Genomic DNA, 25,690 nt, shown 5'->3' with positions numbered 1-25,690 from the left:
GTCTCCGCCTCTACAATGCGCGCGGCCTGCTGCTTCGCCCCACCTCACTTGCAATTTTCCCGTCGACGCATCGAGAGGCGACGCAGAGGATGAAGATGGCGGCGCTGCAGCTGCTCGCAGGCTTCGCGGCGGCGACGTTGGCGCTGGTCTCGGGCGCGCGCAACGGCGACGCGCTGGTCAAGCACCTGCCGGGCCTGGACTTCCGGAAGCTGTCGTTCAACCACTACTCGGGCCACCTGGAGCTCGAGGGCAAGGAGAAGCTCTTCTACTGGTACACGGAGAGCCAAAGCGACCCGGCGAACGACCCGATCGTGCTGTGGCTCAACGGCGGCCCGGGCTGCTCGTCGTTGGGTGGCCTGTTCACTGAGAACGGGCCGTTCGTTGTGCGGGACGACCTGTCCATCAAGGTGAACCGGTACTCGTGGAACCGTAAGGCCAACATGCTGTGGCTCGAGTCCCCCGCGGGTGTGGGCTTCAGCGGTGACATGGAGGGGCCCAACTACTACAACGACGACATCGTCGCTGCCAAGTCGCGCGAGTTCCTGGAGCTGTTTTTTAACAAGTTCAGCGAGCTCAAGAACCGAGATTTCTTCATCACGGGCGAGAGCTACGCCGGCATGTACATTCCGTTCCTCGTCGATCTCCTGGTCGAGAAGCCGATCGCAGGTGTCAACTTGAAGGGATTCGCTATTGGCAATCCGTTTACGGACAACATCATTGACGGCAACGCTTACATCGACTACTACTACTCGCACGCCATGGTGTCGCTGGAGGCTTACGAGAAGATCAAGGTCGAGTGTGGTGCGCACATCGGCTGTCTGTTTGACGAGACACCGTGCCCTGCTGGATGCGAGGCGCTCTTGGAAGAGGCCGAGGTGGGTGCGAACGCTGATGCTTTGGACCCGTACTTCATCTACGGCGACATTTGCCTGCTGGACAACACCCAAGCGAAGGCCCTCCGGAAGCGAGCCAAGCCGTCAGCGCAGATCTCGCCCACCCACCGCGGCGACATCGGCGCCTGTGCTGATTCTCTCACCCACGCGTATCTGAACCTACCGGAAGTGCAGGAGGCTATCCACGTGACTAAGCCTGGTGGCAAGTATGTTGTCTGGAAGGGCTGCAGCGACCCCGTTGGCGACCTCTACGCGTCGAGCCCGTCGTCGCTGCCCAAGTACCGCAACATCCTGGGTCGCGACCTCAAGGTGCTCATCTACAGTGGTGACGCCGACTCTGTTGTGAACTTCATCGGCACAGAGCGCTGGATCGGCGGCCAGGGACTCAAGCTGCGCATTACCGAGAAGTGGCGCGCCTGGTTCGGCCCCGACAAGCAGCTAGCTGGCTACGTGCAGAAGTATAACGGTCTGACCTTCAAGACCGTCAAGGGCGCCGGCCACATGGTGCCGGCAGTTCGGCCGCTGCACGGTCTCAACATGTTCGAGTGCTTCGTGTACGGCCAGGACGCCTGCAACAAGTTCCTGTACCCGGTGGACGATAACGAGGTTGAAACCGGGCTCACTGTGCAGAACGTTGCGAATGTTGACTCGGACGACTCGAACGACTCGATCGATGCGGTTAACGACAGCGTCGCACCCGGCCTGACGCTGGGCTGGATGGCGATGCCCGGCGTCTGCGCATTGATCGTGATGCTGGTGGCCGTTGCCATCCGCAACGCCCGGAAGCGCGGCCGGTACCAGCGTCTGTACTCCAACGGCTACCAGACCGTGGTCTAAGCAAAAGGAGAAGCAACGGCTATGGCAGAGAGAAGAGAAGCAGGAAGTAGAATGTGTGAGAGAGAGTTGAGATAAGCAAACATGGAAGTAACTAATGCATTGCTCAGCTGCAGAAAGCAGGAAGGAGTTGTGTCACCTTCTCCTTGACCTTGTCAATGACAAGGCCGGCGTCTTCAACTGACCGGATCAGTGTACCACAGGCAACTCGCACAGCAGTTGAGACCGTTTGTCCAATCACACGGTATCTGTTGCCAACGTGGCCCAACGCAGGGGACGGATGGCACACGCCTCTTCGCGTCCCATTGCACACTTCTCTCAACTTCAGTATTGCGAAATCCCAACCGTTACATTCACCCCCTCCTGCTGTATTTCCAGACACTGCAACTGCACCTCACTCAACTGCGCACTCTTCATCCTGCCGGAACTCACGTCGATCCCGTTGGCCTCGATGAAGCTCTTCTGGGCGATTGCAGCGCTGGGCGCGATGCTCTTCGCATCTCCCGCTGCTGCGGCGTACGATGAACATCGGGTCGGAGACCTCCCGGGGCTCAAGCAGGCGGACGTCCCCTTCGAGCACTTCGCCGGCCAGCTGCACCTGCCCACGCCGACCGAGGAGAAGCTCTTCTACTGGTACGCGCAGTCGCGCCGCTCGCCCGAGAGCGACCCCATTGTGCTCTGGCTCAACGGCGGCCCCGGTTGCGCATCTTCTGAGGGCTTTTTCACCGAGAACGGGCCGTTCGTCGCCAAGCGCGATGGAACCGTGGGGATCAATCCGTACGGCTGGAACGCGCGCGCCAACATTGTGTGGGTGGACTCGCCCTCCGGTGTCGGCTTCAGCCAGCCGCTGCAGGCTCCGACCGGCTACTACAACGACGATGTCGTCGCGGACCGACTTCGCCTGTTCCTGCGGGAGTTCTTCGGCAAGTACCCGGAGCTGCAGGGCCGAGACTTCTACGTGACGGGCGAGAGCTACGCCGGCATGTACATCCCGTTCCTGGTGGATCGTCTGGTGGAAGATCCGCTGGACGGCGTGAACCTCAAGGGGTTCGCCATTGGCAACCCGCTCACGGACATGGCGATCGACGGCAACGCGTACATGGACTACTACTACTCGCACGCGCTCATCTCGCGCGGAGACTACTTCACGCTGCTGGACTACTGCGACCACGATGTGGCGCAGTGCATGTTCACGGACGTCAACTGCACCAAACACTGTGAAGAGGCTGTACTGAAGGCCCACGAAGCTGCGGACACGGGCGAGTTCAACCACTACTACATCTACGGCGACGTGTGCCACATGAAGAACAACCAGCGGAACGCGCTGCACGAGCACCTGCTGGACAAGATAGGCCCGAAGATCCAGACCCACCGCGGGGTTGTCGGCCCGTGCGCGGGCGACTTCACCGAGGCTCTCCTGAACAAGCTGGAAATTCAGCAGGCGCTGCACATTGAAGGCGAGCTGCCAATGAAGTGGGTGGATTGCCAGTCCTACATTTCGCACAACTACGTGCGTACGTTCTCCTCGCTCGACAAGTACCGGAAGCTGCTCGGCAACGATCTCGAGGTACTCATCTACAGTGGTGACGCGGACTCGGTCGTGAACTTCATCGGCACACAGCGTTGGATCACCGAAAACGACGGACTTGCTCTCAAGCCTGCGTCTCCGTGGCGTGCGTGGCTTGGTCCGGACAACCAGATCGCCGGCTACCACCAGCGGTTTGAGCTCGGACTCACTTTCAAGACTGTCAAGGGTGCAGGTCACATGGTGCCGGCAGTGCGTCCGCTTCACGGCCTCCACCTCTTCGACTGTTTCCTCTTCGGCGACGACAAGTGCACAACCATCACGTACCCGACGGACCCGTTCGAGCGCGAAGCTGCTGGGGGTGTTCAGAGCACCAAGGCACCTATTGACCAAGACGACCACCGCGACGCGGACTTGGCACAGCAGACCAGTGCCACCGTCTCGCAGGCGAGCACCCCGAGCGAAGCTGCTTCTGGTGCTACCGTGTCGCTTTTCGTTGGTTGCGCCTTCCTCATGCTGGCGGTCACGGTCTACTCCCACCGTCGTCGCCGCCAAAACGGCCAGCGTCGTCAGAACTACCAGCCCATTTAGACTTTAGCACCAACACACCATGCCAACTAAAAGGACTTTCGATATCACTTGACTAGTTTGCTACGTTGATCATGATCACTCCATCGCCAGAGTGTGTGCGGTGTTGCAGTCAGGGCCCCCTCAACTTCGTGCATGGTCTCCATCGCTGCAAGTATTGGAACGACTTCATTCTCAAAAACGCATTGATCTAGAGAAACAGACTTTGTTTTCTCTCTCGCGGTACTCATGGGAAATCGAAGCAGTCAACACGATCGAGCTCAAGTGCCTAGCGACTGGAATGCCTCCCTCATCCCAACGCTTCAAGGCAAAATCGCCGTCGTCACGGACGCCAACTCTGGCATCGGCTACGAGACTGCACTCGAACTTGCGTGCAAAGGGGTCCACGTGGTGCTAGCTTGCCGCAATGAAGCCAAGGCGCAAGATGCTGAGAGAAAAAATATGAGAGGTGCTGGCAACAATTCCCAACGCTGGAACTGTCGAGTTCCTGATGCTAGACGTGAGTGACTTGGGCAGTGTTCAGCAGTTCGCGAGCGCATTCAAGGCAAGCCACGACCGGATGGATCTACTGGTTAACAACGTCGGCATTATGGGCGGCACCTACACGAAAACTGTCGACGGCTATGAGCGGCAGTTCGCGACGAACCACCTCGGTCACTTCGCTCTGACAGCTCAGCTCTTCTCATTGCTCAAGCAAACCCCAGGGTCTCGCGTGGTCAATGTGAGCAGCGGGCTGAATCGCCTCGTGCGCTCACTTGACGAGCTGCAGAACAACTGCAGCGCGGAGAACTACGGCCAGGTGCGCACGTACAACGTCTCCAAGTTGTGCAATGTGCTGTTCACAATGGAGCTCGCTCGACGCCTCGAATCAAACGGTGTCAGCAATGTCATCGCGGTGGCTTGCCATCCTGGAGTAGCAGCTACCAACCTGGAGGCGATGCCGTCGGCTTCCAACAGTAGCTGGTTCTGGAAGCTGTTTTTCACGCTGGCCAAGTATTTGCCCCAGCAAAGTGCCCACATGGGAGCTCTACCGACCCTGTACGCAGCCACAGGGAGTGACGTCAAAAGCGGCGACTACTTCGGCCCCAAACGCTTCAAGTCGATCGGCAGTCCAGTGCGTGAGGATCCGCCACAACTCGGTAAATCGACCGAAGCGGCCAGCACGTTATGGTCCACCAGCGAGCGCCTTGCTCGGTTGTCCTTCGACGTCCAGAAGTGAGTACCATTTCCACGTAGTTTGGCGCCAGCGAACACATCAATGCACAAATTGCTGTCCTTCATCGTTCTTGTCGCTCTCTCAGTGATTGTCAGAACGTGTGGCTGTCGATCGCCGCTTCCCTGAACAATGGGCAGCGTGGGCAGCAGACCGCAGGTGCCCGACAATTGGGATGCCTCGTGGATCTCTTCGCAGCAGGGCAAGTTGGCGGTGATCACGGGCGCGAACTCCGGCATCGGCTACGAGACAGCGCTGCAACTCGCGCGCAATGGGGCGCACGTGGTGCTAGCTTGTCGCGACGTCCAACGAGGTCGTGCAGCGGAGACCAAGATCCGCGAGACGCTGGCGTCGGAGTCCAATGCTGCTGCGGGGACGGTGGAGTTCATGCAGGTGGACGTGAGCGACTTGTCCAGCGTGAAGCAGTTCGCTCAAGAATTCAAGAAGACCCACGCGCGCCTGGACCTGCTCATCAACAACGCCGGCGTCATGGGCGGCCCGTTCAGCACGACAGTAGACGGCTACGAGCGGCAGTTCGCGACGAACCACTTGGGCCACTTCGCGCTGACCGCGCAGTTGTTCGATGTGGTGAAGGAGAGCGTCCCCGCTCGCATCGTCAACGTGAGCAGCATGGTGCACCGCAGCGCCTTCTGGAGCTTCGACGAGGACGACATCATGGCGACGAGCGAGCGCAAGTACAGCCAGTGGCTCAACTACGCCAACACGAAGCTCTGCAACATCCTCTTCACCTTCGAGCTGGACCGGCGCGTCAAGGCCGCAGGGCTGGAGGGCGTCACTGCCGTCGCGTGTCATCCGGGCACCACGTCGACCAACCTGCTCACGGCGCCGTCGACGTCCAACAGCAGCTGGATGTGGACGACGGCGTTCAAGCTGTGGATGCTGATGCCGCGCCAAAGCGTCGAGGTGGGGGCGTTGCCGACGCTCTACGCTGCTACAGGCAGCGACGTCAAGGGCGGGGACTTCTTCGGCCCCAAGCACCTGAACGCCATGTTCGGCCACCCGGTGCGCGAGACGCCGTCCAGGCTGAGCCACTCGACCAGCGCGGCCACCAAGCTCTGGACATTGAGCGAGCGTCTGGCGCACCTCTCCTTCGACATCAACAAGTAGGCAGGCACCACTATCTACCAAGGCTAGGAATACGAGCGCCTTGACTGCCATGCCATGTAACCTCTAGTGCTCAACGGTTCACGAAAGGCCCCGGTCGCTTGACTAGTCGTCCGCGACGCCCATTGACGCCGAATCCTGCGGTGGTGGATCCGCGGTGCAGTCGATCGATCACTCCGCGTTTGCAGGTGCTCGGGGCGTAGTGATGGCAGTCGGCGCGCTCGGCCGCTATGCGGTTCTCGCGTCGCTCGCAATGTGGGGCGCGCGCGCGGCGGTGGATGGGCCCAACACGATCCAGCTCGAGATGTCGAACGGTGTTGCGCGCAGCCAAGCGGTGAGCGCGCTGCAGGGCAGATATCGCTACCACCGGTCGATGGACGAGGAGCTGCAGGCCATGCAGACCGAAAGCGACGAAGACCCCGTGGATGCGGACGCGACGCGCAATGAAGCGACCGTGGAAACCGGACTGCGCGCGGGCGCCGGGTCGCACACCATCCAGGTCGTGGTCGGCGGACAGCAGCGCGAGCTCATCATCGACACGGGCAGCGGCAAGACGGCGTTCGTGTGCGTGGGCTGCAGCGGCTGCGGCAGCAGACGCAGACATCAACCTTTCGCCTTGACGGACAACACGACGTACCTGTCCTGCGACCGCTCCATGACCATCCAGACCAGCAGAGGTGAGCCTTCATGCATGGCCTGCGAGAACGGCAAGTGCAAGTACGGCCAGACGTACGTCGAGGGGGACTACTGGAGCGCGTACAAGGCGTCGGACATCATGCAGCTCTCGTCCTCGTTCGAGGCGCGCATCGAGTTCGGCTGCATCTACGAGCAGTCCGGCGTGTTCCTGGACCAGCCGTCGGACGGCATCATGGGCTTCTCGAGACACCCGGACTCCATCTTCGAGCAGTTCTATCGCCAAAAGGTGACGCGCTCGCGCATCTTCTCGCAGTGCTTGACGGAGGGAGGCGGCATGCTCACGATCGGCGGCGTGGATCTCGCTCGCCACACGGAACCAGTGCGCTACACGCCGCTGCGCAACACGGGCTACCAGTACTGGACCGTGACGCTACAATCGGTGTCCGTTGGCGACTCGAGCAACACACTGCAGGTCGACAGCACCGAGTACAATGCCGACCGTGGCTGTGTGCTTGACAGCGGCACGACCTTCTTGTACATGCCCGAGAGCACGAAGGAACCGTTCCGACTTGCCTGGAGTCGGGCGGTTGGAAGTTTTTCCTACGTGCCGCAGAGCGACACGTTCTACTCCATGACGGCCGAGCAGGTCGCTGCACTGCCGGATATCTGCTTCTGGTTCAAGAACGACGTGCACATTTGTCTCTCGTCGAGCCGCTACTTCGCTAAAGTCGGCGATGCAGTCTACACGGGCACAATCTTCTTCACTCCTGGGCCTAGAGCGACCATTCTAGGCGCCAGCGTCCTGGAAGACCACGACATCATCTACGACGTGGACAACCACCGCGTCGGCATCGCTGCAGCGATGTGCGACCAACCGATGCAGACCGAAGTGGAGCTCAGCCTCGACCCCGGCGGCGAGAAATTCCACGCCGAGTTCGACTACTCAGAGGCTCCGCAGTGGATGCTCGCGGGCGTCACCCTGCTGGCAGTGGTCGGCCTTATCAACGCGATCTGGGTGGCCGCAGCGACAGAGGGCGACGAGGTTCCGCCTGCTACCCCCGCCAAACCAGCTCAAGGAACCACGACCGCTGCCGCGAACGATTGGCAGGGCGAGGAGTTCTCCTTCTTCTTGATGCAGGAAGACGACGATCGACAGCCAAACTAACTAGAGCCCAACCACAGTGACAAACAAGGTTAAAGCCAATCCGAAACAATGCATTTTCCACGAGGTCATCAGTCCTCTTCCCCCGCCTCCCCGCGAACCCAATTAGTCTAAGAAGTAAGTTACCGCTTATCCGAGCGCGACGTCCATGACCATCATGACCACGAAGCCCACGATGGTGCCTAGCGTCGCCAGCTTTTGGTTGCCGCTCTGCGTCGTCTCCGGCACGAGGTCGTCCACCACCACGAAGATCATCGCGCCCGCCGCGAACGACAGCGCGTACGGCAAGATCGGCTGCACGTACATGACGGCGCCCGCCCCGATCAGCTACAGCAGCAGCAACAACAACAACAACCACGATCAGTATGTTTCTAATTACCTCCCTCCTTCCTGCCGCCCTCACCCCTCCGATGGGCTCCACGAGCCCGCTGGCCTGCCCCCACATGAAGGCCTTGAAGGCGGACGTGCCCTCCCTCCGCAGGGGCATGGACACCGCCAGCCCCTCCGGGAAGTTCTGCAGCCCGATGCCGATGGCCAGGTTCACGGCGTTGGCGAAGCTGGCGCTGGAGCTGTGGCCGACGCTGCCAAAGCCCACGCCCACGGCCATGCCCTCGGGCAGGTTGTGCAGCGTGATGGCGATCACCAGCAGCAGCACGCGGCGGAAGCTGCTGGTGCTGGCGGCCGAGGGCCTGTCGTAGGCCTCCTCCTGCTTGTCCTCCTGCTCCTTCTGGTAGTCGTCGTCCTTCTTCCTCTTGGCCGCCTGGTCGGCCGCGGCCTGCGACTGCGACGACGCGCCCAGCGCCGCCTCCAGCAGCGGCAGCAGCTTCTCCGTGCCGAAGAGCGTGGCCGCGCCCAGCGAGAAGCCCACGGCGGCCGGCACGAAGGCCCAGCGCCCGTCCGGCCCGTAGAGCGCCGACTGCTCCGCGATCTCGATGGACGGCGCCAGCAGCGACCAGTAGGACGCGGCCAGCATGACGCCGCCCGCGAAGCCCAGCATGGCGTCCAGCAGCTGCTGGCTGCGGCGCCGGTCCTGCACGTCCAGCACGAACACCATGGCCGAGCCCAGCGCCGTGAAGCCCCAGGTCACGAGCGTGCCCAGCAGCGCCTGCAGCACCGGGTGCTGGCCCTCGATCATGTCGCGCGTCTCTCTCTCTCTCTCTTACTGCGCTATGCGGCGGCGACTCGCGGTGTGATGGGAATCCTTGAATGAACAGCTGACGTACGACTGCGCGCGCGTGATTGGGCGGGAGGAGTGGCGGCGATGCGCTGTTCCCATGTTGAAGAGCAAGTCTTGTGGATGGGTTCACTCAAGCGTCGAACACCTTAGCCGTTAAGTGGGGCACTGCTAGGTAGCTGCAGGGTAGGGAAGTTGGCCATTCCAGGTAGACACGAGTGGATAGCAGGAGTGTGAGGAAGGTTCCCTTTCTCGCTGAGTCACAGTTAGGTTTTGGCTGCGGCCTGGCGAGACACCGTTCGTCTCGACTTTTCATTGTTGAATTCACAACCAAAGCTTAGGCGTCAAGTGCACTGCGCGCTGCGCTCGGAACTCAGTCTTGCCAATTATGTGGGTGTTGGCGAGGGTTCTCGTAAAAGATGGCGTTGCGGTCTTGGGTCTCTTCTCTGTAAGAGGTCATCTGCGGCTTGCATTCACGCTGCGACGAGGTTTTGCCCTCGTTTTTGTCTCTTCGTCCGCTGCAAGACGTCACGAATGGCTTGGTGGTGCCGATTTTTGGGCAGAGGGCCTTCTGCGGGGTAGAAGCCAACTGATCTGCTGGCGCTGGGACGGAGCTTGCGGTGGGTCAAGAGGTGGCGAGGACGAGCGTTAGTTGTCGTTTCGCGGCTTTGCAGAGCCCGTTTCGGCATTAAATGAGGCCGTTGAGCGGATGCAGCTCAACGCCCTAGCGCAATACCACCACACCAGCATGGGAGCCGCTGGAAGCGAGCGAATTAATTCAGCTTCTTGTCGGTGACGTCGCAGGCGCTGGACGTACGTCAGCTTGTAAAACTCAAATCGCAGCCAATCCGGGTCTGAATGTGAACAGCAGGTAACTGCAACATGGCTGATCACCAGCCCTACGGAGGCTCATTCCGCTTTCTGCTGCCTCGCGCGCAAGCCAAGCCAAGTCAAGTCGAAGCCCTGCAGCACCCAAGAGCCCCGACTCCAGTCGCAATGCCTCGCGTCGTCGCGTACAAGGCCAACGTGGTGCACTCCGTCGCGCTCGGACAGCTGCAGGTGCTTCAACCTGGACTCGTCGGGGTGGACGCCCACGGCTCCATCGCCTTCGTGCTGGACTTGGGCCAGGCCGACGCGGATGCAGCCGCCGCTACCCCGCACTTCGACGAGCTCGTGGACTTGGGCGACCAATTGCTGCTGCCCGGCTTCATTGACGGCCACGCACACGCCCCGCAGTACTCGTTCATCGGCGTGGGGATGCACCTGCCGCTGCTCCAGTGGCTCGAGACCTACACGTTCCCGTACGAGTCCAAGTTCCAGGACTCGGCCTACGCCCGCGCCGTCTACGAGAAGGCGGTGCGCCGCCACCTCAACAACGGCACGACCACGTGCTCGTACTTCGCCACGGTGCACCTGGACGCCTGCAAGGTGCTGGCCGACATCCTGGAGCAGGTAGGCCAGCGCGGCTTCGTGGGGAAGGTCAACATGGACCGCAACGCCTCGTCCGGGCTGCAGGAAGACACGCAGACGTCCATCGACGACACGAGGGCGTTCGTGCAGTACGTGCAGAGCAAGAAGAACGATCTGTTGACACCTGTCATTACGCCGAGATTCGTGCCGAGCTGCTCGTCCAAGCTGATGCACGCGCTGGCAGAGATCTCCAGGGAGCACACGCCCAAGCTGCCGGTGCAGTCGCACCTGGGCGAGAACCGGGATGAGATCGCTTGGGTCAAGAGTCTGCACCCCGAGAGCAAGACGTACACGGGCGTCTACGACGACCACGGACTGCTGCACGAGCGGTCGTACATGGCGCACTGCATCTGGTGCAGCAAAGGAGAACGGGAGCTGCTTCGAGAGAAGCAGACGGCGGTGATCCACTGCCCCAACTCCAACTTTTCGCTCTCGAGCGGCGTGCTGAACGTCCGCAGGCTGCTGCAAGAAGGCGTCAAGGTTGGGCTCGGCACCGACGTGTCGGGAGGGTATTCGCCGTCGATGCTCGACGCCATCCGCCAGGCTGTCATCGCCTCCAAGCTTGTCTCTATTGGCAACGGCAGCTCTGGTGATGAGGACAGCGAGGAACCCCAAGAAGACTCGCTTTCCTACGCTGAAGCGTTCCATCTTGCTACTGTGGGGAGTGCCGAGGCACTTGGGCTCGGCGATACAGTGGGCAACTTCATGGTCGGCAAGAGCTTTGACGCGCTTGTCATCAACCCGTACGCGCCCAACAGCCCCATCGATGAAGCTCACGACCCCGCCGAGGCGGCGGACGTGCTGCACACGTTCCAAAAGTTCCTGTTCCTCGGAGACGATCGCAACATCGTCTCCATCTTCGTCGGCGGTCGTCAAGTCAAGAGTGCATCGTCTGGGATCAACAAGTCCCTGAATATCTCCAGCTCCCCCCTAACTATGGGCAGTGTGCACCCCAGTATCCAGCCTCTGTCGTTGGCCAAAGACTAGAGCCACGCCAGCTCAACTCGAAGTACCAGTTTAAATCGTTCAATTCTACACACGTGTTTCTCTCTCTACTCCTCTGATCGTCTGGATAACGCCTCTTGGCCGAAGCGACGTAGTGTGAGCATGGCAAAGGACGGCGAGCACGAGATGGCTCTGCGAGTGGAGCGCATCGAGCAGCAGATACCTGCCGAATGGAAAGAGTTCGCGGGGAAGCCCATGCACATGACGTACTACGCCACCAAGGTGAACACCTTCCGGGAAAATCCCGAGCTGCTGCGCCCGAGCGACTCGTTTGCCGCATGGGCCACCCAGGAGCTGCGTCGCGAGCTGGGAGAGTGAGTGCCTTTAGTTGCATCCTTCATGAATTTCTCCCGTGCTAACACACAAACTTGGCTGAGCAGGGAAGGCAGGCGGCTGAGTGACGCAGAGCTGAAGAGCATCGTATGTCAGGAGTGGCGTACGGATCTCACCCGTTCCATCCTGAAAGCGCGACTCAACCGGCACGGCAGCAAGGACGGACCCGTCGTGAGGCGGTCTCCGAGTGGCGTTCTCTACGTCGCCCCACCCCCGACCCAACCACCTCGTAGTTGCAATAGCCGGCCCGCCTCTCCCAAGAAATTTGTCCTCGATGGCATTGCAACTCCAGGGCCCCGCAAGAAAGCTGCTGCTTTGAAGTGACCTCAGCCTGGCCCATACACGTAACCTTTCACAAGAAGACGAATGGTTGAAGTGCAACAAAAAGTGCTCGAAGTGCAACAAAAAGACCATCACTCTCGCCCACTTCAACTTGTATTGTCGCGCGAAGGTCGCTGGAACGCGAAACGGCGTGGGTCGCGAACCTGCGGTGGGCAGAAGCCGCAGAGCGCCGCTGGCTGATCTCTCGGCAACAAAGCCAATCTTGGCGCGGGATGGCCTCTATAGCATAGATATCGTCGGCGGATTGCTAGGGCAGAACTCATCGATTGCTCTTGAGTTCGTTCGCTCTGCCTTCGCAGCGGCGATGGTGGCCACGAGCTTCCACGACGCCTCGTCGAATGCAGCGCCCGTCTTAATGGTCCGCGGGCCTGGACGCGCCGACGCCGAGAGGGAATACGGCGAGGTGCGGCTCTACCCCACGCGGATGCGCTTCGTCACAGGCGTGGCTCGAGCCTACGAGGACGACTTCCCGACTGAGCTCAGCCACTTGGTGAAGGAGACAGACTTCGACATCGCCATCAACCAGATCAACAACACCATGCAGGATTACTGGCCGTGCTTCTTTTGCATTTTCTGCGGCTACGGCTGCTGCCCTTGCACGCTAGGTCTCTCCCTCTTCTGCCCGAACTTCTGCATCAGGGATGTACGTCGCTGCATTTCTTGCGAGAATTGACAGGGTGGGAGGCTCTTACTTGGATGCCCGGGGAAATTTTTTGCAGGCCGAGCAGTACGTCCGCGCACTCCTTTCAAGGATCAATAAACGCGTCTGCTTCGAGCGAGTAGGCGTCGAGTGGCGGCTAGTACGGTCGTGCGGCAGGTCGTGGGTACGCCAAAGTCAAGTTTCCGTTCCTGCATGATCTGGAGCTGAGTGGTTTTTTCTTCTTCTCAATGCAGATCCAGATCACGTACCCTCTAGCGCCGAAGAAGCCACCGCTGGTATGCGTTACTGTTGCTGTTGATACACACCTGCCATGCATTTACAGGGTTAAGTTTTGCTTGTGTGACGCAGGTTACATACCAAAATGGTATACTGCCGTCGTCAACGCCGCTCGTGCCTCCAAATGATAACCATCCGGAGAGTCAAGAAACACCATCCAGCTCTTCAGCGCTCTCCGCTGCAACGCCACTTGTTCCATAAAGAAAAAATCTAGCAATGTCTGTGACGTGGTGTATTCCAATGTTAGTCTATCGTTGCATTTTCAATTAATGCGTCTGAGCCCGCTTCGGCAAAGCGCTCAAAATCTCTCGACACGACAAAGTTCCGCTCGCTTTGCCCCTCTACGAGGCCACTCAACTACACCATCTAATCAAACTAGCCACTCCCCGGCTTCTTCAAGGTTGACCTCACGTTGCATTGCGCTCCCTCTTCGTTCTTGTTGTGTCGTTCCCAGCGTGCAGTTCCCGGTACTTACTCGCAATCGATACCAACATCAACATCTTGCGCATTAAGCTTCCATTCCAACTCAGCTGGTCGGTCACCTTCGTTGAATTACTTGCAGTCATGAGAGTCGCGTTGAAGAGCTGCAGGTGCATCGTATCGTAGTCGACCCAACTAAATTATTGGATGGTAAGGAACCCACGTAGTGTGTTGCGGAACTGGCCCAGCCTCTGTGTGAACTTGTCGCGGTTAGCAGCCTCCAGGTTGGGGCGCACGTCTGCGAACAGAGCGGCGAAAGCTTCCTCGATCTGAGCTCGATTCTCGGGCGGTTGTGAAGAGCTAAGTGACTGCTGATAATTGGTCAGCGCTTCCTCGCTGCAGAGTGTGAGACTCAAGATCGGTCGTGACAGCGCCCACTGTGAGTTCACCTCGCCGTACACCAAAATGTCCAACAGCGCAGCCAGCAACGTAGACCACATGTTCGGTGATCCCTGGACGTGTGCCCGCAAAGCGTGCTTCACAGGCGTATCCCGCTTCTTCTTCATCTCCTGGAAATACAGCGACGCCAGGTGGTCCACTGCTGTAGCGCATTGAGCAGCGATAGCCAGGTCGTACGAGTTCATGCCTTCGTGCAATGACTGCACGAGCTGGCGGAAAATTCCGTCCTCCAGTGCCACAACGGACGCCAACTGATTGCGGAACAAAATCTCTAGGAAGAAAAAGTAGGCGTTCTTCACCTTCGGGTAGTGCATCAGGTCCTCGTGCGGGATGGATAGGACAAGCTGTAGCGCGACCTCGAGTGCGTTTTCCAGCGACTTGTCATTGTATAGCTGGAACACGCCAAAATTCACGTAGTTCCCACCTAGCGCACGATAAAGAATACCCAGGCTCAGCGCCACGCCCTTATACTTATCGCTGTACGGGCTCTTCCCGGCCGGAACTGGTTGTATCCGCCGCCCATACGCTACCACGACACTGCTCAGCTCACGGAACAGCAAGATACCGCTAGCTGAGCTTTGGTCGAACGTAACACGCTGAGCCTTGTTGTACGCCAGCTCCTGCAAGAACTTGAGCAACGCAGTAGTAACCGCAGGGTGGTCGTAAAGCTCATCGGCAGCACGAACAAACACGGGAAAATATGCCGGATACAACAGGTCAAAGATGCAGCTGTACGTGCGCCTGTTGTGCGTCTGCTGCACGATGCCTCGCAGGTCGCGGCACACTCCAATCACAGCTTCGCGTGCTTCTGGCACGCGGTAGTTGGGCGTCTGTAGCAACTGGTTCAGCACATTCTCGATAGGCTCCATGAATCGCTCAAAACGCTCTGAGGATTCATCGAATGCTGTCGTGAAAATAAGCCGCGCGATTGTCGAGTGGAACGTGGTTCGGTGCCGCGTGTTAGCCGGTATCGCCAGGAACGGAAATTCCTCTGCGGTGTGGTTTCCGATAAGGTACTGCACGGTTTCCAGCCCAAGAAGGAGTTTGCCGGACGAGTACCCAGATGCAACCTCGAAGAAGAGCGCCAGAGTCTTGCTAATAACCACTTCGGTCTCACCCCAGAATTTGAGATTGTTGCCCACTTTCGTTACCATCATGTTCACAACGACCGTGTGGTCGCCCAGTCCTAGCCGCTCGAACATGCGCAAATATGCTTTGTGCTTAGAGGACATAGCACTCTCACTAGGGGCCATGATAGGCGATGAAGCCGACCCAGCGGACGTCGGCTGCATCGAGGACGACGGCGTAGGTGCCGACGGCATGCCGTGCTGCTCGCCAATGTAGCTCTTGCGGAAGCTGCTAAAGTAGTATAGCAACGATAACTCAAAGTGCTCACTAGGCTTTGTTTGGCCGCCCGACGCGATGATCCGGTGTTCCGTCAGCTGCATCGCTCGGAAAACACGCTGCGAAAGGTCCGCGTCTACGAGCTCGTCCCCCTCGGTCGACGTGGACGAATACGTCTGACCGCCAATAATGGCGCCAATAGCGTACACAAGCCACGCAGCCTGATTCTCCATGCTTTCGAGTTGCTGCTGTTGCTGCAGTGGAATCGAGGATCCGCCACTTTGGTCCAAAATGCTGCATGCCTCCGCGTATTGATTCAGAATCGGGTCCAACACTGACACAATGTACTCGCCCGTCTGGCGGTAGTTGAAGTGGCAAAGCGTCGGCAGCTTTTCCAGCTGCTCGTACAGACCACCCTCGTCATCGAGCGGGTTATCCAGTGTGTCGTCGAGGGCGCACTGCTCAGCCGAGTCGAGCCGCGATTGCACGTACGCCTGAATAACCTGCGGCACGCGCGAGTCCAAGAAGTTAATCGCCCCGGAGTTGGGCGAGCCCGGTACCGAGTCCGCGCGCACATAGGGCAGTGCAGCTACGAGCCTGGCCCACAGCGCAAGCAAATAGTGTGTGGAGTTGGCGGACCACTGCCACTGGCGGAACGACTTGATCGTGAAGTCCGGGGTGAGGTCCATCCACTCCTGGAAGGAGTCGGTCTTCATGAGCTCCGAGAGCTGGTAATTCGACTTCAACCGGCCGATCAGTCGGCAGAACTCGTGGTAGTTCTGCTGGTCCGAGAGCCCCTCCTGCGCGCGCAAGATGGCGCAGATGCCCTTCAGCAGGTGCGCGAGGTACACGCTGCGCTCCTTGTCGGGCGAGAAGAGGTTGCGCCGCACGGACGCGAAGAGCATGAGCGCCTCGAGGCACTTGGACGTGTTGGGCGGGCTGGTGGTCTGGTAGAAGTCGAAGAGCAGCTGGATCGTGTCCGGGTCCTGGATCACGGAGCGCCAGGACGTGGGCACCTGCAGCGAGCCCGTCTCCTCCGACGACTCGTCCGGGTTGGTGCCGATGAAGTCGAAGGACAGGCACTTGACGAGCAGCGCCAGCGCCTGGTCGCCCATGCGCGCCTCCTGCTGCGGCGAGGCGCCGCGGATGTTGTGCATCTGCAGCTGCCTGATGGACGTGAGCGCCACCTGGAAGATGCGGAAGAGCGAGTCCTCGCGGAAGGACACGGCGATCTTGCGGTGGAACGTGATGTTGCGCCCCACGACGGGCAGGTTCATCTCCGTCACGAGCTCGCTCAGGATCTGCAGCCCGATGACGCAGTGGTCCACCGTGGCCTGCAGGAACTTGGTCACCTCGGCCACGATCTCGCGGTGCTGCTCGTCGTCGAACCAGCCGTACTTGGTGAGGCGGCACACCATCTGAATGAGCGACGTGGTCACGAACTTCTCGAGCGTCGGGCCCTTCTGGGCCAGGTAGCCCAGCACGTAGTTGCCTGCACGTAGTGGACAAGAAGTTTAAGTTAGTGTTAACCCGCGCCAATATTTTATTTTATTTTGTTGCCGCAACTGCAACAACGAGGTGCAAAAAATGGCAACTAGTGGCAAAATGGCAAACACGGTGCAAACACGCACGGATGTCGACGCGCTGCGGCGTGGTGAAGTTGTTCCAGTGGGACGTGATGAGCTTGGTGAGGCTGGTGCTGGCCACGAGCAGCGCGTAGGGCGACGACGAGTTGTCCAGCACGTACTGGCACTGCGGGATGTACTCGGCCGAGCTCTGCAGGATGAGCACGGCCTGCTGCGCGTGCGCGCGCTCCGCCTCGTTGCCGCTCTCGTACAGCACGCGGCACAGCGTCTCCAGCTCGCGCAGCTGGTTGGCGTCCATGGTGCGAGGGAGGAGCTGGGCAGGGCTGGCTGGGCTGGAATTAGCGACTGTTTCCTGGCCTCACTCGCTTTTGCTTTTGGCTCGCGTTCTCTTGTGTCGCCGTTTGGCTCGGGACTCCCGACGGGAGGGGGGATTGTTGCGGTTGGCACAGACTATTCTCCCAGAGAGGTTTATGCTGCAAGAGAGTATTGTTCAGGAAAAAAGATGACGTATATGAGGGGGACTCGCTGCACTTGAGACGACACTGCGGTCTTGCTGAACCCTGTTGCTGCTTGATGCTGCTTGTCGTTGCCTGGCATTGCGGAGTCGAGTCGGAGGCGGGGACGATCAGGAGCCCATCCAGCGGTAGGAGGGCAGGCGGTTGCCCTCCTCGTCCACCTGGCAGTCGCGGTTCAGACAGACCCAGATGAGCGCCAGCGTCGACTGCTTCACGCCGTCCTGCGAGCGGATGAACACGGCGCCGTTGTGGCTGCAGTTGGGGCACACCACATCGTAGTCGCGCTGCAGCGTCGGGTCGTCGATCACATCACCCGGCAGCACGTCCAGCTGCACGCTGCACACAACAACAACAGCAACAGGTACAGCAACCAACGCGTCAGTCAGCGGCTATCCACGCAACGCCTGCAGCGGCTCCATTCTCGCTCCAAGGAGCAGCACGGCAACAAGGCGGACGGGAGACGCACCGCGTGTCCTTGACCAGCTCGTTGACATAAATACAGTTCTCCTCCACGTCCTCGGACTGCCCGCAGTTGCGACAGCGGAACACCAAGCGGCGGATCTCGCGGTCCTGGCTCGGGTACAACATGTTGTTGCTGTGTCAAAGCACAAGGGGGGACAGAGCGCGCGTCAGTACCGACAATCAGAAAGGATGTGGACGTCTCGCCGTTGCCACTTCGAGAACTGCTTGGACCCGCTCGCGTCGATTTGAGGCGACCAGCGCATCTACTCTGTTGGGAGAGGAAGCGGTCTCTGCATTGCAAGACCAATAGACAGACAGGAGGACGTCGGGGGCTTACCACTCGCGGCAGAAGCGCATTCCAGCGGCGGCCATAGTGACACCTGCTCCCTTCGGCGCGTTTTCAGGAGTGAGGCTTCGCCCGCCAAGCGAGCGGCGGCCACTCCTTGTAAGTACGAATTCGATGGGGTCAGTTTAGTAACTTTTGGAATTTAGTGTAGCCATCTCTTTGTAGCCATGTCTGTGTAGCCATGTTCGTCTACAACGCGCATCAACCATTTCAAGGCGACAAGGGTTCCTCCGTCTCGCGAGACTGCTGCGTCCACAGTTGCAAGTAGCCTGTCGACGGTGAATCAGACACGAGAAGTTAGTATCAGCTAGTAGGCTCGGCAATGGAGCTGAGCAAACGTACGGCCTCCGTGCTCCAGGAGCTGCGCGTGGCTGCCGGTCTCCACGATGCGGCCCTTTTCGAGCACGATGATGTTGTCCGCGTGGCGGATCGTCGAAAGGCGATGCGCGATGATGACGGTGGTGCGGCCTTCGCACGCCACGTTCAGGGCCTGGTGGATGCTCTGCTCCGTCACCGTGTCGAGCGATGACGTGGCCTCGTCCAGCACGACTACGGACGGGTTCTTGAGCACGAGACGCGCGATAGCGATTCGTTGCTTCTCGCCGCCGCTCAATTTCAGTCCACGCTCACCGATCTGCGCATCGAACTGGTTGGGAAGGGACATGATGAAGTCGTAGATGTTGGCCACCTTTACCGCTGCAATTAGTTCCTCGTCAGTGCAGTGGCGGTGTCCGTACGTGAGCTGCAAGCAAAGCAACACGAACAAGTTAGATGCACCATTAAACACAACGAATACTATAGACACAACAGATCCACAACGTACGTTGTAGCGGATGGTGTCGTTGAACATGACTGTGTCCTGGGGTACGATTCCAATGCTTTTACGGAGAGATTTCTGGCGCACTGACGCGATGTCTTGCCCGTTGATAGAGATTTTGCCCGACAGCACATCGTAAAAGCGGAAGAGCAGGCGGCTAATGGTCGTCTTGCCAGATCCCGTAGAACCCACGATAGCCACCGTCTTTCCCGTGGGTACGGTGAAGCTCACATCCTTCAGGCCGTTCGCTGCTGGCTGACTCGGATATCTGAAGCATACGTTGTGGAACGTAACGGTGCTAGCGGTGGCGGAGGCCTCCAGAGCCGGTGCCCCAGGCTTGTCCTGCACCTCAGGTTGGATCCGCAGCAGTTCCACCAGATTCTCCATGTCTACGAAAGACTGCACAATGGTGTTGTAAATGTTGCCCAGCGAGTCCAGCGGCTTGAAAATGTTGTTGATGTACACTGTCACGGCCACGAAGTCACCGACCGTCATGATCCCGAGATAAATGTTACGGGCAGAGATCAGAAGGCATACACCGAGGCATGACTGTTGAATGAGCTGTTGCGCCACCACAATGGCGTTCATGAGTCCTCTGGTGGACAACTGCGACTTCTGGTACATAAAAATACTCGACATATACCGTGCGAGCTCGTAGTCCTCGGTGCAAAAGTATTTGACCGTCTCAAAATTTACCAGCGAATCGACAGCCTTCTCGCTAGCCTGGTTGTCGTGCTCATTGGTTTGTTTCTTGAAACGCAAGCGGATTCGTGTGCCCATTGCGGTAATGACCACGTAGAGGACAACGCCGATAATCGTCACCACCGATAGTATCTTCTCCTTGAACGAGAAGATGAACACAATGGAAACAACCACGAGCTCGACAAAAGTGGGCACCAATCGGAAGAAAATGACGTTGACGATGTTGTCCGTGCTCGTGGATCCTCGATCCAGACACCGCAGCACCTTGCCCGTCTTTTTCGTCAAGTGATAGTTCATCGAGAGGCTGTGCAAGTGTCCAAACAGCTACGACACAGGAAAGCATCCACAGCACACAACGCCAACATCAGTAGGTAGCCCTTCCACTTCAACATACAACACAGTTGGCGACAGTACATTGGCAGCAACATCTTGGTACGCGTGCTGCTTCACCACCATGTACAGATACGTCTGCAGCTGTTTCGCCGCGGCAAATCCAAACTGCGTCACTGGACGTTAAAAGCACCGCAGACACCACTTAATCAGCACCAACAACACAGTCCCCGAATGGCTCCCGCACCTACCGCAGTACATGGCAATAGCGAACACCGGGATCCGCGTGAAGTTGCTCTCGGAGATCGTGTTCGTCGCCTCCTTCAGGAACAGCGGCGCCAGGATGCGCGAGCCTCGCGACAGGAACATGAAGGAGAAGGAGACGAACACTCGGAGGCGCTGCACAATACCGTAACAGTGGGGGAAGCGTCAGCGTACATAATGGCAAGCCATTATTACGTGCACGGAGGCAAAGGGGTTCGTACCAGTCCCCATGTCTTGGGCCAGAAGTCTGTTCAAAATGCACGATACAGTTAACGCTAGCGTTCCGCACCGACAGCGAGAGCGAGCACGGAAACTTACACGGGATCAGCAGCACGCGCAGCTCCCAGATCGTGGCGCCCTGGCTGGCCTGCGGGTCCTCCAGGGAGGCCGCGGGCGGCTCCTGCAGCAGCGGGGTCTTCTCGTGCGTAGGCGGCATCTTGGCAACTGACAGTTGAAAGTTATGCACACGCGTGTCACCCAGCCAATCAGAGAGCTGCTTGGGATCCCTCCTGCTCAGTCATCGCCGCAGCCGTTGCACGCACCCAGTACGTTTAGTATTGCGTCCTCGACTAGCAGTACTCAAGTACATGTATACTTACTTGTGCTGCACAGGACGGAGTCACTCCTAATGTAGGAATCCTAAAGTCGAGTCGCGCGAGAGTAACGACTTTCGTCTGTCCGGAACAAAATGCTCACGGGATGCGACGGCGCTGCGGCGACGCTGTCAGGGAACTCGCTTTAAGCTGTGTACGATCCGTTGCGTTTGTGTTTATTGATCCACGGGCAAGAAGCGGAGCCCGCGCTAGTTGCTCGCATAAGTTCCCATCGCCACAATATAGCATTGTCAACGAGCTTCACATTGTTTCAGCCACTTCAATTTGCTCCGTCATTAAAGTGAATCATCCAAGTATTTATGAAATTGTATATATCCAAAACCAGTGTCACTAAAATTCATGCCTGGGAACTTCCACCACCAAGTTGAATCCCCGCCACCGATATCTGAGAGCAGCATGAGCCCCCTCCCTCCTCCCGCGCCGTCGCCCTCCGACGAGGCGCCCAAGAAGAAGCGCCGCACGCTGCGCGACGCCGAGGCGGACCTGGAGGCCTGCCGCAGTGCGCTGCAGGAGGCCAAGCGCAAGCTCGTGCTCACGGTGAGACCCGATGCTACTTCGAAGTATTATTGTAGGCTCTAGAGCGCTCGATCCGCTGACAAACGTGGGCACGCAGGCCCGGGAGAACGCCAAGATGAAGGTGCTGCTGATGAAGTACATCGAGAAGGACGACTCGCTGCTGTGCTCCAGCCAGCTTAGCGTCGCCGAGGTGCGAACTGCTGCATCCATTCCACCTCAACTTCCAGCCTACTTAGTTTAAAACACATTATTATACTGTGCATTGGATGCAGTCGAGCAGCCAGCCGACGACTGGCGTCGTGCAGGCCTCGTCGCCCGGGCCGAGCTCGCCACCTGCCAACGAGACGGACACGTCGGCGCTGTCGCAGTCTCCGCAGTACACGACCGCGGAGGAAGGCGAGAGCGAGGACAGCCTCTGGAACAGCGACTTCCAGCCCTGCGGCGACGGGTTCACGGAGCCCATCAGTCAGCTGAGCCAGATCAGTCAGGCCAGTCACTGGAGCGAGCTCAGCTCCACGTCCAATCTGGACGCAATCATTAACTTCCTCGAGACGCAGGACACTTCCGAGACCAATCGGTACGGAGTCTGGTTTGTGGGTTAACTCTGGGTGCAGTGGCGAGTGTTAGTTCACGCCGTTCTGTGTTGTGTCTGCACTGCAGCATGGGGACGCTGCAGGCCGAGTACGCCAAGTTGAAGGAGCAGAAGACGGTTGTGCGCGTGGGCGTGGGTGTCATGCTCATGTCGAAGAAGCACCCGGGCTGCGTGCTCATGGGCCAGCGCAAGGGCTCGCACGGTGAGGGTAAATTTGCTCTGCCCGGCGGTCACCTCGAGATGTACGAGAGCTGGGAGGAGTGCGCGCTGAGAGAGGTCAAGGAGGAAACAGGTGCGTAGGCGGCCGCTATCTTCTATCTTGTTACTTGTGGTGTTGCATCGTGGCTAACTGAAATGGTGCGTGCCGCGCAGACCTGGACTTGAAGGAGGCCAAGTTCGCGACCGTGACCAACGACCCCATGGAGGACGAGGACAAGCACTACATCACGATCCTCATGCAGGCCGTCGTGGACGACGAGCAGGCCGTCCGGAACATGGAGCCCAACAAGTGCGAGGGCTGGACCTGGGTGCCCTGGGCCGATCTGCGCTCACGCGAGGACATGTTTACGCCGCTGTTCCACCTGACCCACAGCGAGTTCACACCCACCTTCGTCTACGAGTGAGCATGGGATATGAACTCTGAAGTTCCACTCTGAAGCAGTTCTTCATGCGAAGTGAAGAAACCGGTAGAGATGAACAGGCGAGCTGTGGTTGTGAAAATGGTTGATAATTTACATGGCGTTTTACTGATGGTACTTCTTTTTGTGTCGGCTACAAGCCGCTTTCTAACTAACTTTCTCCTGCATTTTTTTTAAGCTTGCATGGGCCACACGAGCGTAGCGTGGAATAACACCCACACAATTGCCGCGACAATGGCGGCGCGGACAAGCATCAGCAGCACGCTGGCGTGGTGTCCGCCCAGGAACGGGTCGACCACCAGCCACTTGACGCCGGTGCTTAACGCCGAACCGGCCGAGACCGCCTGCTCCAACTTCTCCGGCTCGTCGAATTGTGCGGGGCTCTGCTCCACTTCATCCGAGGAGCGGAATGCCATGTCGCCGCCGCACGGTCGCACGAACCGAAGCTGCATCGTCACGCACTGGGGCTCTCCCGCAGCCTGGGCTGCATCATACCTCTCCAGCTGGATGTTGGTGCAGAACTCGGCGTCAGACTTGAGGATGTCCGAGACGACGAGCGCCGCGCTGGCCACCTTGACGGAGCGGAAGAAGGTGTGGTCCCAGAGCGAGATCTCCACCACCTCGGCCAGCTTGTGGGCCGGGATCTTCAAGGGGATGTGGTTCCACTTGGGATTCGGGTCACGCCGCATCACGGGGCTCTTCCACACATATCCCGCTTCAGGGCACTGCAGAATCACGAACGGGTTCACCGTCTTGCGCTTGCGAATGGGCGTGAGTCCCGTGCACGAGATCTCAGCCAGCGTGATCATCGTCGATGCCCTCTTGGAGGAAGTGCACGCGGCCAGCGGCTGCACGGGGGCCTCGTTCTGACTGCTGCTGCTGCTACTGGACAGTCTCACAGTCGCAGCAGCAGCTGCCGACATGGCCGCGCTGCAGTCCGCGGAGCTATTGGACTTGAGACGCCGACACCTCATCTGGACGGGCGGTGGGGTGCTGGCATTGTTGTTCTCGGGCTCCCAGGTGTCGCTGGCGTCTGATTCGTGGCTGAACTCGCTCGAGTCCTCGTCGTCCGACAACCGCGTGCCGAAGGACAGCCGCAGGGGCGAAGACTTGCCAAAGTCCTGCGGGGTCTTGCCGCTCTTGGCGTCGGGCAGCGCGATGTGCGCGATGCGCACGATGGCGGCGCTGTTGGGCTTCCAGTCCAGCACCTCCATGTAGAGCGGGTCCTTGAACACGATGCCGTGCTCGTAGATGAACGTGGACTGGCACGCGCCCGAGCGCGTGGGGCATCCCTTGACGTGCAGGTTGGCGCTGATTTTGGTCATGCGCGCGCCCACGAGGTAGGCGAGCACGGCGGACTGGCCCTCGTGGCGCGCGCCGTCCACCGACACGAGCGTCACGTCCTTGGCCAGGAACTGCAGGATCATGGCGGCGTCGTTCTTGCGGAAGGCGTGCGCGAAGCGCAGGTGGTTCACGAGCAGCTGCTCGACCTGCGGGGACGCGGCGGCGTCCGAGTCGCTGCCGTCGCTGGCGGACGAGTCGTAGCCCACGTCGTAAGCGGGCGACGGCGGGCGCGCCGGCGAGTCGTACGCGCCCGGCGCGGGCTTGTTGTGGTTGTTACTGGGCTGCGGCATGGCGGGCGGAGGCGCGAGGCCCATGGGTGAGGCGGGGCGGGTTCGACACTGAGGCGTGCGGTGCTGCGAGCGGGTCGTGCGGTCGATCGCGGGGTTGCGATGGTGGCGCCTTCTATAAAGGTCCGGCGCCGTTTCCTGTCTGTCTCTGTGTGGGGGCCTGGCGGGGGCTGTGAGGGACGTGAGACTCGATCCTGGTCGGTCCTGGCGAGCCTGTCCGTCTGGCCTCGACACCTGCTGGCGCTGGGTGAAGCTAAAGTGCCAGCGAAGCAGCAAGGGTGGCAGGCGAGCGAGCGTGGGTTCACAGCTGCGGCTGACCTGGCAAAAGCGCGAATGAAGAGAGCGGAGCGGGGCCAAAAACGGGTGATTACAACATCGCGGCTAGGGTTGTAAGGGGTGATTACCCCTCGCCGATCCGTCAACTCTGGCCGCCCCGCGGCGTCAACCACTGGCGGCAAATATGGGGCTGCAGGGGCGAGCACCTCCATTTCGGCTCGAGCGGCGCGCCGCCGCCGCCATGGCCATCGCCGTCGCCGTCGCTGTCGCCGCTGGCGTCGCGGACGCAACGCGGACGCTGGTCAGCCGGTCGCTACGTCGACCGTCTGTTTGACGCGCCGTTATGTGGGGTCCCGCTCTCTGCGCGGCGGTAGGGCTGCAGCAGCGCGCCGGGGTTCCAGTCAAACGAGCGGCGCAGGCGGGCACGTGCTCGCTTGCACCTGGCCTGGAGGGGCGAGCAGAGACCTGGCCTGGTCGTGCGACGGGTGTGCGCGGCGGCAGTTGCAGGCCAGACCTGCTTGCAGCGAAAAGACTGCCTGGGCGATGCGGACAGCGACTCGCTGTCAGCGAGCACTTTGGCGGAACGAGCACGCAGCAGAAGACAGCAAGCAAACAGCAAGACCAGCATTCTCGAGACGGCCAGCACCGGCCAAGCCATCGAAGCGAGCGGCGAGACAAGCTGAGACCGCCCAGCACAGTGGCACCAGAATGGTGGTCATATATTAAAAACTCGTTGCGGTGCCAGTCGAGCTGTTGACTCCATTTTTGCAGCGCCGGGGCGCGCCCGCAGATATTACCCATGAATAGGCGCCGTCAACAGCGCAAGTGCGTGCCGCCGCCGCCGCCACACATCGGGGCGCAATGTTCGCCTCGATGACGGCGGCAGTCTTCGCGGCGGTGACACGGGCGCCGCGCCGCCGCGAATTAGCCCGCAGTCGCCA

General features: G+C 59.6%; 13 protein-coding genes across 15 annotated transcripts; 9 read left to right on the top strand and 4 right to left on the bottom strand.

The window, feature by feature from the left end:
- Positions 1-89: 89 nt before the first annotated feature.
- On the top strand, positions 90-1,730 carry IUM83_07480 (putative serine protease family S10; the record flags this gene model as incomplete). Its single annotated transcript, XM_067931782.1, has 1 exon — positions 90-1,730. The coding sequence occupies one exon, from the start codon at positions 90-92 to the stop codon at positions 1,728-1,730; it is 1,641 nt and encodes a 546-aa protein (XP_067799004.1).
- A 448-nt stretch (positions 1,731-2,178) lies between these two features.
- Positions 2,179-3,843, top strand: IUM83_07479 (putative serine protease family S10; the record flags this gene model as incomplete). The annotated part of the gene is made up of 1 exon (XM_067931781.1): positions 2,179-3,843. One exon carries the CDS (start codon positions 2,179-2,181, stop codon positions 3,841-3,843), a length of 1,665 nt encoding a protein of 554 aa, XP_067799144.1.
- A 760-nt stretch (positions 3,844-4,603) lies between these two features.
- IUM83_07478 (WW domain-containing oxidoreductase) lies at positions 4,604-5,059 on the top strand (the record flags this gene model as incomplete). The annotated part of the gene is made up of 1 exon (XM_067931780.1): positions 4,604-5,059. One exon carries the CDS (start codon positions 4,604-4,606, stop codon positions 5,057-5,059), a length of 456 nt encoding a protein of 151 aa, XP_067799011.1.
- A 624-nt stretch (positions 5,060-5,683) lies between these two features.
- IUM83_07477 (WW domain-containing oxidoreductase) lies at positions 5,684-6,181 on the top strand (the record flags this gene model as incomplete). The annotated part of the gene is made up of 1 exon (XM_067931779.1): positions 5,684-6,181. The coding sequence occupies one exon, from the start codon at positions 5,684-5,686 to the stop codon at positions 6,179-6,181; it is 498 nt and encodes a 165-aa protein (XP_067799146.1).
- A 250-nt stretch (positions 6,182-6,431) lies between these two features.
- On the top strand, positions 6,432-7,979 carry IUM83_07476 (pepsin-like aspartic protease A1; the record flags this gene model as incomplete). Its single annotated transcript, XM_067931778.1, has 1 exon — positions 6,432-7,979. One exon carries the CDS (start codon positions 6,432-6,434, stop codon positions 7,977-7,979), a length of 1,548 nt encoding a protein of 515 aa, XP_067799145.1.
- Positions 7,980-8,105: 126 nt separating this feature from the next.
- Positions 8,106-9,111, bottom strand: IUM83_07475 (Zinc (Zn2)-Iron (Fe2) Permease (ZIP) Family; the record flags this gene model as incomplete). The annotated part of the gene is made up of 2 exons (XM_067931777.1): positions 8,106-8,303; positions 8,380-9,111. 2 exons carry the CDS (start codon positions 9,109-9,111, stop codon positions 8,106-8,108), a joined length of 930 nt encoding a protein of 309 aa, XP_067799148.1.
- Positions 9,112-9,908: 797 nt separating this feature from the next.
- IUM83_07474 (Guanine deaminase) lies at positions 9,909-11,607 on the top strand (the record flags this gene model as incomplete). The annotated part of the gene is made up of 2 exons (XM_067931776.1): positions 9,909-9,963; positions 10,022-11,607. 2 exons carry the CDS (start codon positions 9,909-9,911, stop codon positions 11,605-11,607), a joined length of 1,641 nt encoding a protein of 546 aa, XP_067799147.1.
- Positions 11,608-11,727: 120 nt separating this feature from the next.
- On the top strand, positions 11,728-12,282 carry IUM83_07473 (Guanine deaminase; the record flags this gene model as incomplete). Its single annotated transcript, XM_067931775.1, has 2 exons — positions 11,728-11,939; positions 12,006-12,282. The coding sequence occupies 2 exons, from the start codon at positions 11,728-11,730 to the stop codon at positions 12,280-12,282; spliced, it is 489 nt and encodes a 162-aa protein (XP_067799181.1).
- A 322-nt stretch (positions 12,283-12,604) lies between these two features.
- On the top strand, positions 12,605-13,438 carry IUM83_07472 (Golgin subfamily A member 7/ERF4; the record flags this gene model as incomplete). The annotated part of the gene is made up of 4 exons (XM_067931774.1): positions 12,605-12,943; positions 13,020-13,124; positions 13,195-13,236; positions 13,310-13,438. 4 exons carry the CDS (start codon positions 12,605-12,607, stop codon positions 13,436-13,438), a joined length of 615 nt encoding a protein of 204 aa, XP_067799012.1.
- Positions 13,439-13,857: 419 nt separating this feature from the next.
- IUM83_07471 (exportin-like protein) lies at positions 13,858-17,344 on the bottom strand (the record flags this gene model as incomplete). Its single annotated transcript, XM_067931773.1, has 2 exons — positions 13,858-16,952; positions 17,092-17,344. 2 exons carry the CDS (start codon positions 17,342-17,344, stop codon positions 13,858-13,860), a joined length of 3,348 nt encoding a protein of 1,115 aa, XP_067799152.1.
- A 327-nt stretch (positions 17,345-17,671) lies between these two features.
- IUM83_07470 lies at positions 17,672-20,918 on the bottom strand (the record flags this gene model as incomplete). 3 transcript variants are annotated; one of them, XM_067931771.1, is made up of 9 exons in its annotated part: positions 17,672-17,897; positions 18,028-18,156; positions 18,361-18,403; positions 18,712-19,111; positions 19,193-20,212; positions 20,303-20,394; positions 20,470-20,617; positions 20,704-20,729; positions 20,801-20,918. In XM_067931771.1, 9 exons carry the CDS (start codon positions 20,916-20,918, stop codon positions 17,672-17,674), a joined length of 2,202 nt encoding a protein of 733 aa, XP_067799150.1. The 3 variants fall into 3 exon arrangements, with proteins under 3 accessions (XP_067799150.1, XP_067799151.1, XP_067799149.1); XM_067931770.1 differs by lacking the exons at positions 17,672-17,897; positions 18,028-18,156; positions 18,361-18,403 and adding an exon at positions 18,580-18,638; XM_067931772.1 differs by lacking the exons at positions 18,712-19,111; positions 19,193-20,212; positions 20,303-20,394; ... (1 more) ...; positions 20,704-20,729; positions 20,801-20,918 and having other exon boundaries at positions 18,361-18,395.
- Positions 20,919-21,492: 574 nt separating this feature from the next.
- Positions 21,493-22,827, top strand: IUM83_07469 (putative 8-oxo-dgtp diphosphatase nudt15-like; the record flags this gene model as incomplete). The annotated part of the gene is made up of 5 exons (XM_067931769.1): positions 21,493-21,633; positions 21,710-21,802; positions 21,885-22,189; positions 22,273-22,496; positions 22,577-22,827. 5 exons carry the CDS (start codon positions 21,493-21,495, stop codon positions 22,825-22,827), a joined length of 1,014 nt encoding a protein of 337 aa, XP_067798962.1.
- Positions 22,828-23,015: 188 nt separating this feature from the next.
- On the bottom strand, positions 23,016-24,500 carry IUM83_07468 (C2 domain; the record flags this gene model as incomplete). The annotated part of the gene is made up of 1 exon (XM_067931768.1): positions 23,016-24,500. One exon carries the CDS (start codon positions 24,498-24,500, stop codon positions 23,016-23,018), a length of 1,485 nt encoding a protein of 494 aa, XP_067799112.1.
- Between the last annotated feature and the right edge of the window lie 1,190 nt (positions 24,501-25,690).

Source organism: Phytophthora cinnamomi, assembly GCF_018691715.1.
Source record: "Phytophthora cinnamomi strain GKB4 chromosome Unknown Contig6, whole genome shotgun sequence".
In the NCBI taxonomy this organism is placed as follows: domain Eukaryota; phylum Oomycota; class Peronosporomycetes; order Peronosporales; family Peronosporaceae; genus Phytophthora; species Phytophthora cinnamomi.
Note: the sequence above shows the minus strand (reverse complement) of the source record. Positions and strands in the feature narration are given on the sequence as shown.